The sequence below is a fragment of the Babylonia areolata genome, chromosome 3, assembly GCF_041734735.1.
Source record: "Babylonia areolata isolate BAREFJ2019XMU chromosome 3, ASM4173473v1, whole genome shotgun sequence".
Classification (NCBI taxonomy): domain Eukaryota; kingdom Metazoa; phylum Mollusca; class Gastropoda; order Neogastropoda; family Buccinidae; genus Babylonia; species Babylonia areolata.
In genome coordinates this window covers 28,491,834-28,506,701 of record NC_134878.1, presented here as the reverse complement: position 1 = coordinate 28,506,701, position 14,868 = coordinate 28,491,834, and the positions used below count along the sequence as shown (strand labels likewise).

At 43.4% G+C, this 14,868-nt stretch overlaps 1 protein-coding gene across 1 annotated transcript in view; it reads left to right on the top strand.

Annotated features, from left to right (window-relative positions):
• Nucleotides 1-428: 428 nt before the first annotated feature.
• LOC143280277 (orexin receptor type 2-like) overlaps nucleotides 429-14,868 on the top strand; it is a 33,988-nt gene continuing 19,548 nt past the window's right edge. Inside the window, exons 1-3 of the mRNA XM_076584908.1 lie at nucleotides 429-806; nucleotides 10,614-10,769; nucleotides 12,353-12,575. Coding sequence (XP_076441023.1) covers nucleotides 429-806; nucleotides 10,614-10,769; nucleotides 12,353-12,575 — 757 coding nt within the window. The remainder of the gene's footprint in view (nucleotides 807-10,613; nucleotides 10,770-12,352; nucleotides 12,576-14,868) is intronic.

The following is a 14,868-nucleotide window of genomic DNA, read 5'->3' as shown; positions in this document are numbered from 1 at the left end:
TTTTTTTTTTTTACAGGCCTTGACAGTGAATGAACTGAAGAAAGTCAACACGCAGCACCCCCAAACCCCTCCCCCACAACCCACCCACCGCCCCCCGACCCCCACAACCCCTCCCTCATCTCTTGACCCAACATCACCCACCCTCACATCCCCCCTCCCCTCTCTCTCTCTCTCTCTCTCTCTCTCTCTCTCCACACCAAGCCAACCAACCATGCCGGTAGTTCGAAGCCTGGACGCCGCCACTCCACCTCCCCCACCCACCCCCACCCCCGCGCCCCGCCCCCTCCCCCACCCCTCCTCCCATCCACATCACAGCTGCCCAGATCGCCGCAGCCACCCTCCACCCCTTCACCACCACCCCCACCACCACAGACCCCACCACAACCACCATCAACAGCAGCAACCTGAACAGCAGCAGCGGTCTCAACATGAGTGGTGGTGGTGGTGGTGGTGGACCAGGAGACAGCGGGAACCAGAGTCTCGGGGGCTGCTGGAACGAGTACTGCTGGGACGAGAGCGAGTACCAGGCTGCTCTGGAGGAGCACATCTTCCCCCAGGACTTCGAGTGGTTCTTCATCGTCCTCTACGCCCTCACCTTCTTCGTCGGGCTCGTCGGCAACGTGCTGGTGTGCTTCGCCGTCTGGCGCAACCTCAACATGCGCACGGTCACCAACGTGTTCATCGTCAACCTGGCCGTCGGAGACTTCCTGGTCATCCTCCTCTGTCTCCCGCCCACCCTGGTGCAGAACGTGGCCCTCACCTGGTTCTTCGGGGCGGCCGTCTGCAAGGCCCTGCTCTTCTTGCAGGTGAGAGTAGAGTATGATAGAATAGAACAGAGTGGAATGGAATGGAACAGAAGAATTCATTTTGTTGTCGTAAAACCTAGGTACTGAATTGTGATTCCCTCACTTTTTTTTTGTTTTTCGGGGCGGCGGTCTGGTCTGCAAGGCCCTGCTCTTCTTGCAGGTGAGTAGAGAAGAATAGAATGGAACCGAATAGAATAGTTTGTTGTCATAAAACCTTGGTCCAGACGGTTTTTTTTTTTGGTTTTTTTTTGTTTGTTTTTGTTTTTTGTGGCTCTCACCTGGTTCTTCGGGGCGGCTGTCTGCAAGGCCCTTCTCTTCTTGCAGGTGAGAGTTGAATAGAGTAGAACAGAATATGATAGAACAGAAAAGAATGGAATAGAATTGAATGGAATAGAATTGAATAAAACAGAGCACAACGGAATAGAACAGAACAAAATGGATTAGAATTGAAAAAAAAAGAATGGAATGGAACAGAACACAATGGAATAGAACGGAGCAGAATGGAATAGAACAGAACAGAATGGAACGATAGAATGGAATAGAACACAATGGAATATAACAAAACAGAAGGGAAGAGAACAGAATGGAACAAAACACAATGGGATAGAACAGAATAGAATGGAATAGAATTGAATAAAACAGAGCACAACGGAATAGAACAGAACAAAATGGATTAGAATTGGAAAAGAAGAAAAAAGAATGGAATGGAACAGAACACAATGGAATAGAACGGAACCGAATGGAATAGAACAGAACAGAATGGAACAATAGAATGGAACAGAACACAATGGAATAGAACAGAACAGAATGGAACAATAGAATGGAATAGAACACAATGGAATAGAACAAAACAGAAGGGAAGAGAACAGAATGGAACATAACACAATGGGATAGAACAGAATAGAATGGAAATGGAACAGCATAGAATAGAACAGAACAGAATAGTTTGTTGTCGTAAAACCTTGGTCCAGAACAAAACAGTAAAGAGTGGTAACTCTCTCCATTCACAAGGTACACAACTTCAAGTCAGTGATGCTTACGCTACCGATTCAGCTAGCACACAGGTAGATAAAAGATACATTGGAACAAACCCAGACACTTCCTCAAAAAAAAAAAGGAAGCGCCGGTCCTGTCCCTATACCGATCATTTGACCATGTGCACACAGCAGCAAAGACAGAAAAAAAATGTGCAAATACAAATTAGCTTTTATTCAAGACTGGCGTAGCCTCTTTAATCCTGAACAAGCTACACAGAACACATGGACAATACAGAACAAACACATGGTTTGCCTCGGTGGTTTTTTCGACTGGAAATTAACAAATAATGAGGTAGAACATTGGTCCAGAACATTTTTCCTTCTTTTTTTTTCTTTTTTTTTTTTGTGTGTGGCCCTCGCGTGGCCCTTATCTTTTTGCAGGTGAGAGTAGAATTGAGCAGAACAGAATATGATAGAGCAGAAAAGAACAGAATGGAATAGAATTGAATAAAACAGAACACAGTGGAATAGAACAGAATGAAATAGAATTGTATACAACAGAACAGAATGGAATAGAACAGAATGGAACATAACACAATGGAATAGAACACAGTGGAATAGAACAGAATGGAATAGAATTGAATAAAACAGAATGTTATGGAATAGAACAGAATTGAATGAAAACAAAACACAATGGAATAGAATTAAATTAAACAGAACACACTGGAATAGAACAGAAAATAATGCAATAGAATTGAATAAAACAGAATGGAACAGAACAGAATGGAACAGAATAAAATGGAATAAAAACAGAACACAATGGAATAGAAAGAATAGAATGGAATAGAACAGAAGAGTGGAACAACAGAATGGACCAGAATAGAACAGAATGAAATACAATTGAATAAAACAGAACACAATGGAATAGAATTTAATAAAAACAGAATAGAACAGAATGGAACAGAACAATGGAATTGAACACAATAGAACAGAACAGGACACAATGGAATTGAACACAGTGGAACAGAACAGAACACAATGGAACAAAACAGAACAGAACACAATGGAATTGAACACAACAGAACAGAACACAATGGAACAAAACAGAACAGAACACAATGGAATTGAACACAACAGAACAGAACACAATGGAACAGAACAGAACACAATGGAATTGAACACAATGGAACAGAACAGAACACAATGGAATTGAACACAGTGGAACAGAACAGAACACAATGGAACAAAACAGAACAGAACAGAACACAATGGAATTGAACACAATGGAACAGAACAGAACACAATGGAATTGAACACAGTGGAACAGAACAGAATGAAACGGAACAGAATAAAATGGAATAGAATTGAATAGAACATAGTGGAACAGAATAGAATAGAATATTTCGTTGTCGTAAAACCATACAGTTTATAAGATACAAAAAATACATATATATATATAAACATAAACATGAGCATGAAAAAAAAACCCGGTTCGTAAGCAAATTTTACCAGCAGACGCTGTGATTCTTGTTTGTAGTGGGATCATCCCTTATCTGTGTTTATTATGATGGTGGGGGTTCCTGTTTACAAGACAAGACAAGACCAGACATGATTATTTCAGGAAACCCCCCGAAGGTGTACATGAAAATGTTTATTATTATTATCTTATCCTGTGTTTTTGTAACCAGTGCAAAATATGAAACACATTTGACATCTGCTCACAATCAGTAACAATTACCATTCCAACTTATCGGTTAAGAAATTAATATATTTGGAGGTGGAAAAAAAAAAAAAGCACTATGGTAGCACACAAAAGATACAGAACTGTTCACTGCATACGTAACAGAAGCAAACGGGCGTTTATCCGAAAAGCAAACAAACAACACGAATTCGCAAGAGGAATTTGTAAACAAGGCGACTCGGAGAGATGCACTTTGTTGAGATAAATCAGGACAGATTCATTACAATTACGAGTGTGTGTGTGTGTGTGTGTGTGTGTGTGTGTGTGTGTGTGTGTGTGTGTGTGTGTGTGTGTGAAAATGATTAAACAGATCAACAAACGTTTGTTTTCACCCGTGAATCATTAACAGAATTTCAAAACATTTGTGTCTTTGTTGCTGTCTGTTCCTGAAGATTTCGGCAAGTAGGCATACTCCAGTTCAACAACTCACTGTTTGTAGTTGTCTCTTCCCTTTCTATGGTCTACAGGAAAGAAGGGAAGCGAAAATTAGGGTAACGGCACGTGGTAGTGTTCTGTTGTTTTTCGGGGATAAATATTGCGAAAGGTTTGATTCCTGATGGAATCGACTGCTCTGCTCTCTGTCGGCTAACCAGGCAACTCCTCGGGGCAGTTCTGTGTTTGACGTGGCTGGTAAATAAAGCGGGATGTCTACAGTCTTCAGTAAATCGTGGTGTACCTCAGCGAACCCTTCTGCAAAATTGTGGCGTCTGCGTTTTGTATCTGGGTGTGTGTGTGTGCGTGTGTCTGTCTGTCTGTCTGTCTGTCTGTGTTTTAACAAGGCTACCAATCTTCTTTCGAGAGCTCAGTGTGATTTTTTGTTTTGAGAAAAAGGGTTTGATTTCAATTAAAAGGAATTCACTGATGCTCCCCAATCCCCCGACCCGATAAAATGTTTCTCCAGCGTCCAGTACCTTCCAGTGTTACAGCGAGGATAGCCTTTCAGCCTATGTGAACAGCAACTGCTCATCATGGGTCTGGACCGTCGTGGCAGTTTAGATGAACGTGTATTTAATGCTATTTGCACGAGTGGGTGTAATTCTTCTTCTTCTTCTTCTTCTTTTTCTTCCTCTTCTTCTTCTTCTTCTTTTTATACATCTTTATCATTTTCTTTTTCTTTTCCTTTTTTTTTTTTTTTATCCTTGACACCGTTTTGTATTAATGTCATGGCGGGGAAAATCTCGTCTGTTGGCATAAACTGCGAATCCGTGCACGCGTGGAGGTTGATTTTCATTGGATAAAAAAAAAGTTGATTGTTATGAACTGCGAATCCGTGCACCCGTAGAGTTTGATTTTCATTGGATGAAAAAAAAAATGTTGAATGTGATCAGCTGCGAATCTGTGCATTCGTAAAGGCTGATTTTCATTGGATAAAAAATCAAATTGATTGTTGTGAACTGCAAATCTATCCGTGCATTCGTAGAGGTTGGTCTTCATTGGATGAAGAAGTTGAATGTCTCAGAGTATTTTGTTAATGCCTTACAGACAGTGCTTTCGTATTCACTGTATGTAGGACTCGGCATAAGAAGACGGGGAACCAGCTATCTCCATCCACCTCTGTTAACCAAAGTCAGGTACCCATTCATACCTGGACGGAGTGAGGAAAGTCGAAGAAAAGCGTCTTTCCCAGGGACAGAGCTCCATGTTGATACGAGGCTTGACCGACTTCTGCCACGGCTCAAATGGTTCAAAATCATTTTTAATCCGAGAAACCCTATTTGGCTACATGGAAACACAAGGGAAAAACAGGCCCACATCCTCGAGACGTGCAATCACACGAAGAAGAAGAAGAAAGATTTTTTTTTTTTAAGGGGCGGGGCGAGGGTTCCGGGGAGGGAACACGCAGTGGAACCCTAGGAAAAGAAAACCTGCAGGGCCCACATACACACACGCAAATAAACAATCAGCAATTCAATATAAGGAGAGAGAAAAAAAACACCACCACACATACACATAGGAAATATATTACTTGAAGCGTTTAGTACTGTTATCCTGACACAAGAAAAAATGAATAAGAACATCAAAATTATCGCACAAATTCAATAATAATTTTCAAAATTGTTGCCAGCCTCGACAACACTTTTTTCTTCGGGGAATTAAAGAGTGTACTGAATTTCAGAGTGTTCGGTCGTTAACAATAAAATGGTTTTAAGAATGCTTTTCTGGTGTCTGAAAAGTACGAGCATTCAAAGACGTAATGGACTTCTTCCTTCCTGGATGGGTAAATTGTGATAGAGAGTTCTAGACTTCATAACTATAGTTCTGTAATTATCTGGAAGAATAACTGTGGCAATTCATTGACCTTCTGTGTGTGTGTGTGTGTGTCTCTCTCTCTCTCTCTCTCTCTCTCTCTCTCTCTCTCTCTCTCCCCGACTGTGACGAAAACTTGACACATGCCTGCAAAATCAGCAAAGCTTATCGTTTCACGAGTGACCTTGGCTAAAAAAAAATATAATACAATACGATAAAGCTCAATATTGTATAGGAAGCCGCCAGTATGCTAGAAGCGTAATCAGCGATTTATTTCAAAATTTTAACCTTATCTTGGTGTAGTAGTTTTGGAAGAGGTGGTTTTGACAGTCAGGGTTTAAATTGAATAATGTCTCGTTGAGTCCTTCATTTTCAAAGGTCAGAGAACGAAATCTATTCTTTCTTTCTTTCAGTCAGTCAGTTGTGGTCCCTCAATGACATGGGTCTGAGGTCATTCAGAGTTCAAGAGTTCAATCAGTTGTGGTATTGCTGGACGCTGCTTCGTGGCTCGTGAAGACATCTAGCCCCCCCCCCCAACCCCCCCGCCCCCCCTGGTCTACAACTTATGCAAGCACAAGAGTCTCAGCAGTATCAGGATCAGCAGCTCAAGGAGGCGTCACTGCGTTCGGTCAAATCCATATACGATACACCACATCTGCCAAGCAGATGCCTGACCAGCAGCGTAACCCAGCGCGCTTAGTCAGGCCTTGAGGGAAAAAATTAATTAAATTAATAAGATAAATAAGATAAAATAAAATATTTTTTAATGCATTTAAAAAGTAATAATAATAAATAGATAAATAATAGTAATAATAATAATATAATAATAATGGCATTCATAAGGCGCAGAATCTTGATGAAATCAACTCTAAGCACACACACAAAAAAAAAGTAAATGAAAATAAAATATAAAAAGACAATAATGATGATAAACAAGCAGCAGCCCTTTGTTCAGCAGATAACCTTGACATGGTAATCCTTTGAATGTTCGAGTTGTGTGTGTGTTTCGTTTGAATCGATGGACGTGTGAACTCCTCGGATGTGAGTGTCGTTTCTCTCTGCGTGTGATTTATTGTGTGAATTTCAGGCCAGTTGTTGAAGTCCCGCTCCGTCCGATTCCATTTATCCCCCCCTATCTAGAGAAAAAAACCCAACAGGTATGATTTTATTGTAGGTCTTGAAGGGATATCTTTTTTCTTTTTTCTTCTTCTTCTTCTTTTTTTTCTTTTTTTATTTTTCAGGAACGTCTCTTTGTTTTCCTCGGTAATATGATGCAACTAACTTTTTTTTCTTTTTTTTTTTTTTTTGGCCTATGTGTTTTTATTTCACTTTTTTTCTCTCTTTTTTTGGTGGAATAGAGCCTTAGAATTTAACGCTGTCTTTTTCCTACACCTCTTCTCTTTTTTTTTTTCTTTGTGTGTGTATGTGCGTGTGTGAAATTGAATGTAACCTTCAGTTATTTGGTGTGTGTGTGTGTGTACTTGCACGTGTGTGTATATGTTTGAGTGTTTGTGTGCGTGCGCATGTATTTGTGCGTGTGCAAGCACGTGTGAATGTACGAGAAACAGACAGACACACACTCACACAGACACACACACACGCGCGCGCGCGCGCGCCATTCTTAGCGTTGTTATTTTTTTTGTTTTTGTTTCTTTGTTTGTTTTAAGATTCCCCGGGTTAAAGCTGACAATAGTTTCTTTATGCTGCCTTGAGTTATTGCCCCTTTGGGAAGACCTGATTTGCCGCCATCGTTTCAAATGACGTCATTTCCGGCGCTCACGCAGATTTGCCATTCATTCGAAAGGTATTACATCCTGTTCGCTCTTCGTTCCAGTGATCTTGGGCATGGAAGGGGAAGGGGGAAAAGGATGGGGGGTGGGGGGTGGAAGTTAGGGGGAGGATGGAGGAAGGCGAAACCTTCTCCGTTTTCCATGGGGTTTTTTGTGTGTTGTTATTCTCTTTACTTTTTGTGTGTTTTTTTCTTGCCCATGTTAACAAAAATCTTTTCAGGTCTTGTCGTTGTTTTTGCTGCCATTGTTTATGCTTGGTTTGCTGTCGTTGGGGTTTTTTTGTTTTGTTTTGTTTTTTTGTTGTGGTTTTTTCTTTTTTTGTTTGTTTTTGTTGGGTTTTTTTTTTTTTACCTTCTTTGTCTGTCTGTCTCTTTCTCTTTATCTCTCCTTCTCTCTCTCCCTCTCCCCCTCTCTCTCTCTCTCCCTCTCTCTCTCTCCTTCCCTTTCTCTCTCTCTCCCCTCTCTCTCTCCCTCTCTCTCCCCCTCTCTTTCTCTCTCCCTCTCTCTGTCTCCCCCTCTTTCTCTATCCCTCTCTCTCTCTCCCTCTCTCTCTCTCTCTCCCTCTCTCTCTCTATCCCTCTCTCTCTATTTCCCCCTCTCTCTCTCCCTCTCTCTATCTCCCCCTTTCTCTCCCTCTCTCTCTCTCTCTCTCCCTCTCGCTCTCTCTCTCTCTCTCTCTCTCTCGTCTTCCTTTTTCTCCACGTGCCTTTTCTTTCTTTCTTTTCTTTTCTTTCTTTCTTTCTTTCTGCTCTGACTTTGTTTCATTTCCCTTTTCCTTATTTCCTTCCTCCCTTTCTCTCTCTCTCTCTCTCTCTCTGCCTTTTTATCCTGTTGTCTACATATATAGGCGTTCATCTTTCCATCTTCCTTTCCTTCCACACACACACGCTCGCGCGCTCGCTTGCATTAATTTCGGAGCCTTCAAAGGATCTCGGTGAGAGTTCACTGTATACCAGACACCAGTCAGCATCATGCAAACGTTACCTTTCCTTGATCGCAATATTACAATGATATGTATTTTGTGTGTGTGTGTGTATATATATATATATATATATATATGTGTGTGTGTGTGTGTGTGTGTATAAAGAAAGAGAGGGGGGTGTATCATGTATGTGTATATAAAGAAAGAGAGGGGTGTGTGTGTATCATGTATGTGTATATAAAGAAAGAGAGGGGTGTGTGTGTGTATATCATGTATGTGTATATAAAGAGAGGTGTGTGTGTGTGTGTTGTGTGTGTGTGATATCACAGCCAGTTGGAGAGAGGAAAAAATTTTAAAAAAAGAAGAAACGTTAAATAATAACTCGAATGCACACTACAGGTTCTTCTCTGCACACTACACGGCTTTACGTTTTTCTTTTCCAGGCCTGTGTGGGTGGCTGGGTGGGTTGGATGTGTGTTTGTTGTTGAGAGTGGGTGGGTTAAAAAGGTAAGAGGAACTACCTACCAATTAATTCTCCCGATACCCCTTGTCTGGAAGATGCAAAAAAAAAAAAAAAAAGAAAGAAAAGCCAATATGCCTTGAGGCCTATTGTCGAAGGAAAGCTCATATTCTTCTCATACGTGTACTCAGTTTCTTCGAAGTCCAGTCCATCCCCCATTCCCCCCCACCCCCCACCCCCCCTCCACCCCCCGTGCCCCCTTGTCGCCCCCCCCTTTCCCTCCTCATTCCTATCCTCCTCCTGTGTCTCGGTTCTTGAGAGTGGTTTGTTTCCGTTGTGTGTACAGCGAGAGTTGATCAATGTCCGTTCATACCCCTGGGGGGTGGGGGTTGGGCGGGGGGGGGAGTGGGGGTTGGGGGAGGGGGGCAGATTATAAATAGAATTACAAATATGAAGGCGCTGTTCGCCACTAGAGGAGACAGATCGCGACAGAATTATTACAATAGGAAGCTGTCTTCCGTGACAGATTGCGACAGAGTTATTATATGATGTAGTTGTCTTCTGAGACAGATGGCGACAGAATATGATGAAAGCTGTCTCTTGAGACAGATGGCGACAGATTTATATGATGAAAGCTGCCTTCTGAGACAGATGGCGACATAGTTATATGACAAAAGCTGTCTCCTGAGACAGATGGCGACAGAATTATTACATGATGAAAGCTGTCTCTTGAGACAGATGGCGACAGAATTATTACATGATGAAAACTGTCTCTTGAGACAGATGGCGACAGAATTATATGATGAAATCTGTCTTCTGATATAGCGACAGAATTAGTATATGGTGAAGCTGTCTTCTGAGACAGATGGCGCCAGAATTATTATATGATGAAGCTGTCTCTTGAGACAGATCGCGACAGATTTATATGATGAAAGCTGCCTTCTGAGACAAATGACGACAGAATTATATGATGAATGGCGACAGAATTATATGATGAAAGCTGTCTTCTGGGACAAATAGCGACAGAATTATATGATGAAAGCTGTCTTCTGGGACAAATAGCGACAGAATTATATGATGAAAGCTGTCTTCTGGGACAAATAGCGACAGAATTATATGATGAAAGCTGTCTTCTGGGACAAATAGCGACAGAACTATACAATGAAAGCTGTCTTCTGACACAGACCGCGACAGAATTATTACATGGTGAAGCTGTCTCTTGAGACAGACCGCGACAGAATTATTTTCGATGAAGCTATTTTCTGAGACAGATAGGCACAGAATTATATAATGAAAGCTGTCTTCTGAGACAGATAGCGACAGAATTTATATAACAATGAAGCTGTCTTCTGCTCTTTCTTTCTTTCTTACAGTTCATAGACACACGCCTGTGTTGTGGGTATCATTATTATTGTGGGGGGTGGGGGGCTTGGGGGAGGGGGAGGGGCGAACAGATCCATATACGAAGTACTTCGTTGCTTGAAAAAAAAAGGGGGGGGGGCGAGGGGGTATCATTAAATGGGTAGAATTCTAAAAAGGAATTTATTGTGCCTAATTCTTTTACCCATTAAAGATCCAATCAATCAATCTTCTTCTCTCTTTTTTTTTTTCTTTTTTTTTTTTTTAACAGAGCACGTCCGATCAATCAATCTTCTTCCTCTCCATTGCAGAACACGTCTGTGTCTGTGTCAGTGCTGACTCTCAGCGCCATAGCCGTGGAGCGATGGTACGCCATCTGCTACCCTCTCAGTTTCCGCTCCACCCTGAGGAGAGCCCGCAACATGATCGTCATCATTTGGATCGCCGCCATGATCATCGCTCTGCCAGTAAGTGATCGGGGGATGTGAGGGAGGGAAAAGAGGGAGTGGGGTGGGTGGTGGGGGGTGTTGTTGTGGGATGGATGGAAAGGGAGGGAGAGAGGAGGGGGGAGGGGAAGGTGAGAATGGGTGGAGATGTGGCGTGTGTGTAGGGGGTGGGGTGGGGTGGAGAGTGGTTAGGGTGTGTTGAGTTGGGAGGGGTTGGGGTAGGGTAGGTGGTTGGGGGGGGGGTGTGTGTGTTGGTTTAGGTGCATCATTTGTTAACTATAATTATGTAAAGCGCTTTAAATTAAACCCAAGTTTAAAATAAATAAATAAATAAATAAAAAGCGCTTTTTCAAGAATAAAGAAGAAGATGTAGAAGACATAGAATAATGTGTCTATGATAAGAAGAAGAAGAAAGTGAAAAGTGATCGTGATCATCATCATTAACGACAGCAACAACTACGCTGCTTTTTTTTTTTAATAAATATAAATAAATAAATAAACACGTTTGTCAAACCCTCCTCACCACCACCTACCCTCCCAGCCACACCCTCCACCGTCGCTCTCTCAGCTCAATGAGTTTAACCCTTCGGTTGCGGTAGCCGAGTGGTTGGAACGGTGGATTCTCGCCGGAGTTTCCTTGAGTTCGACCCCCGTCGCACCTGATGGGTTAATGGTGGATTTTGTTTTTTGCGATCTCCCAGGTCATCATGTATGCAGATCTGCAAGTGCCTGAATCCCCACCCCCCTCCACCCACCCATCCACGCCACTCCCACCTCCACCCCCACCCCCACCCCTCCCTTCGTGTGCATATGCACGCAGAAGATCAAATACGCACGCCAAAGATCCTGTAATCCATGTCAGCGTTCGTTGGGTTGTGGAAAGAAGAACATACCCCAGCATGCACACCCCCCCGAAACGGAGTATGGCTGCCTACACGGTGGATTGAATAAACGAAACGTGTGTATGTGCGTATCAAAGAGACGCCTTCCCGCTGACATGGATTACATGTTCTTTAGCGTGTGTATCTGATATTCTGCGTGTATGTGCACACGAAGGGGTTTCAGGCACTTGCAAGTCTGCACATATATATGTTGACCTGGGAGATCGGTAATTTTTTTTTTTTAATCCACTCTTTACCCACCAGGACCAACTGGGATCGAACTCGAGGAAACTCTGGTTAGTGCTGTGGATTGTTGGCCTAGAGGTCACGCGTCCGCCTAGGAAGCGAGAGATTCTGACCGCACTGGTTCGAATCCCGACACAGTCGCCAGTATTTTCTCCCCCTCCAGACCTTGAGTGGTGGTCTGGACGCTCAGTCATTCGGATGAGACGATAAACCGAGGTCCCGTGTGCAGCATGCACTTAGCGCACGTGAAAAGAACCCACGGCAACAAAAGGGTTGTACCTGGCAAAATACTATAGAAAAATCCACTTCGATAGAAAATTTTTTTTTTTTTTAATGCACGCAGGAAAAAAATACGACAGAAAATGGGTGGCACTCTCAGTGCAGCGACACGCTCTCCCTGTGGAGAGCAGTCCAAATTTCACACAGAGAACAACAACAATTAAAAAAAAAAAGAGTAATACAATACAATCCTTGCAGGAGCTGATCGTGGCAGAGACCCACCCGTACCCGTTCCCGCCGCCCTTCAAGTCGCCCCTGCTGACGGAGTGCAAGCCGTCGTGGGAGGCATGGAAGCAGAGCATCTACCAGCTGATCCTGGCCCTGGCCATGTACCTGGCGCCCATGGTCCTGATGACCTTGACCTACACCCACATCGCCCTCGTGCTCTGGATGCAGGAGATCCCCGGCGACTCCATCCAGGGTGAGTGAGGGTGTGGTGGTGGTGGTGGTGATAGTGAGGAGGAGGAGGAGGAAAAGGACGACGACGACGATGATGATGATGATAATGATGATGATGATCGCCCTCGTACTCTGGATGCAGGAGATACCCGGCGACTCCATCCAGGGTGAGTGAGGGTCTGGTGGTGACTATGGTGGTGGTGGTGATGATGATGACCATGATGATGATGATAATGATAACATGATAACACTGCAGACTGATTCTCACACCAGATTTCCTCGAAGTCAAAATTTTCTCCCTCCCTCCCCCCCCCCTTCCTTTGGGTATGTGCGACGTGCACTACAAGACAGGAACTCCTGTTGAACATTCAGTCCGAAAAAGACTAGCACCCTGACCATTACTTAGGCTCGAGTAGATGGACTGGGGGGGAGAGCTGCAGGAGGGGGGTTGGGGGGGGGGGGTATCGGCGGGTACATTCCTCAAACCAAGAACCTGAAACGTCTCACTGTGACGGCTACTACTGTAGCCCAGTTTCCGTTTGAAACATCTAATTGTAATGGCCACTGGTGCAGTCCATCTTCCAGCTATCTCCATTTTCTCCCTTAACCCAAGCAACCCTGGAGAGTTTACAGCCCGGGTAGGTTTCCATGCCATACTGATGCTGAGAAAAAAAAACGCAGAAAACATACTGTTTTTCCTCCACGTTTCGTGCAGACACATCCAGAAATACTGTCTGTAGGAATAAGTTCCCTTTCCTCACGGTTTTTGCAAATGCGGGAACGTGAAAACCGTTTCAATGAGATGACTTTTGACACCAAAACAATGCAGGAACGTGAAAACCGTTTTAGTGAGATGACCTTTGACGCCAGAATAATGCAGGAACGTGAACACCGTTTTAATGAGATGACCTTTGACGCCAAAACAATGCAGGAACGTGAAAACCGTTTTAATGAGATGACCTTTGACGCCAAAATAATGCGGGAACGTGAAAACCGTTTTAATGAGATGACCTTTGACGCCAAAACAATGCGGGAACGTGAAAACCGTTTTAATGAGATGACTTTTGACGCCGAAACAATGCAGGAACGTGAACACCGTTTTAATGAGATGACTTCTGACGCCAAAACAATGCTCTGGCGTTGGGCTTGATGAGTTCACTCTGTGTGAAATCATTAGGCCGCCGCACGGAAGAACTGTTGAACAGATTCTTCTACATCTGTCGGTTCCCTTTCCTCACGGTTTTTGCAAATGCGGGAACGTGAAAACCGTTTCAATGAGATGACTTTTGACACCAAAACAATGCAGGAACGTGAAAACCGTTTTAGTGAGATGACCTTTGACGCCAGAATAATGCAGGAACGTGAACATCGTTTTAATGAGATGACCTTTGACGCCAAAACAATGCAGGAACGTGAAAACCGTTTTAATGAGATGACCTTTGACGCCAAAATAATGCGGGAACGTGAAAACCGTTTTAATGAGATGACCTTTGACGCCAAAACAATGCGGGAACGTGAAAACCGTTTCAATGAGATGACTTTTGACACCAAAACAATGCAGGAACGTGAACACCGTTTTAATGAGATGACTTCTGACGCCAAAACAATGCAGGAACGTGAACACCGTTTTAATGAGATGACTTCTGACGCCAAAACAATGCTCTGGCGTTGGGCTTGATGAGTTCACTCTGTGTAAAATCATGAGGCCGCCGCACGGAAGAACTGTTGAACAGATTCTTCTACATCTGTCGGTTGTGTGTCCACAAAGCATGTCTTTCTGGAAACGCGTTTTACCCGACCATTATGTTTTCAGCCCAACTCTCGGCTTATATCACAGATTGACATAAGTTTACATTTGGGCTAACAGCAAAGTGAGAGCTGTATTATCAAGGGTTTCTCCTGTCAATGGGAAATCATTTACAGGTTAGTCTTTTGTGAAGGACTATGACTCTCAAACTAGGAGGCAAAGTTGCACTGGCTCTTAGTGCTGCAGCCTTGGGGGCTAGTTGGCCTTTGGGAACCATCCCAGCGCCGACTGTCCTAAAACCCTCTTGGCCGAGAGAGTGGGGATGTAACTTGGGCAAGACACTCTCCACTATAATCAAATTCTAGCCCAAATAGTTGGAACAGCAGTTGCCTTCTCTGCTGTTCTGATGGTCATAGTCGGACACGACTGACTGTCGTATATATGCTATGTAGTCATTCATCTTCTTTTTTTTTTTAATGCCTTCCCCTCCATCAACTGTTCCATGGAGGGGTGCTTTTTAGCAAGGCTGTTGGCTCTTGTTACATGACCATACCAGCGTAGTTTCGTG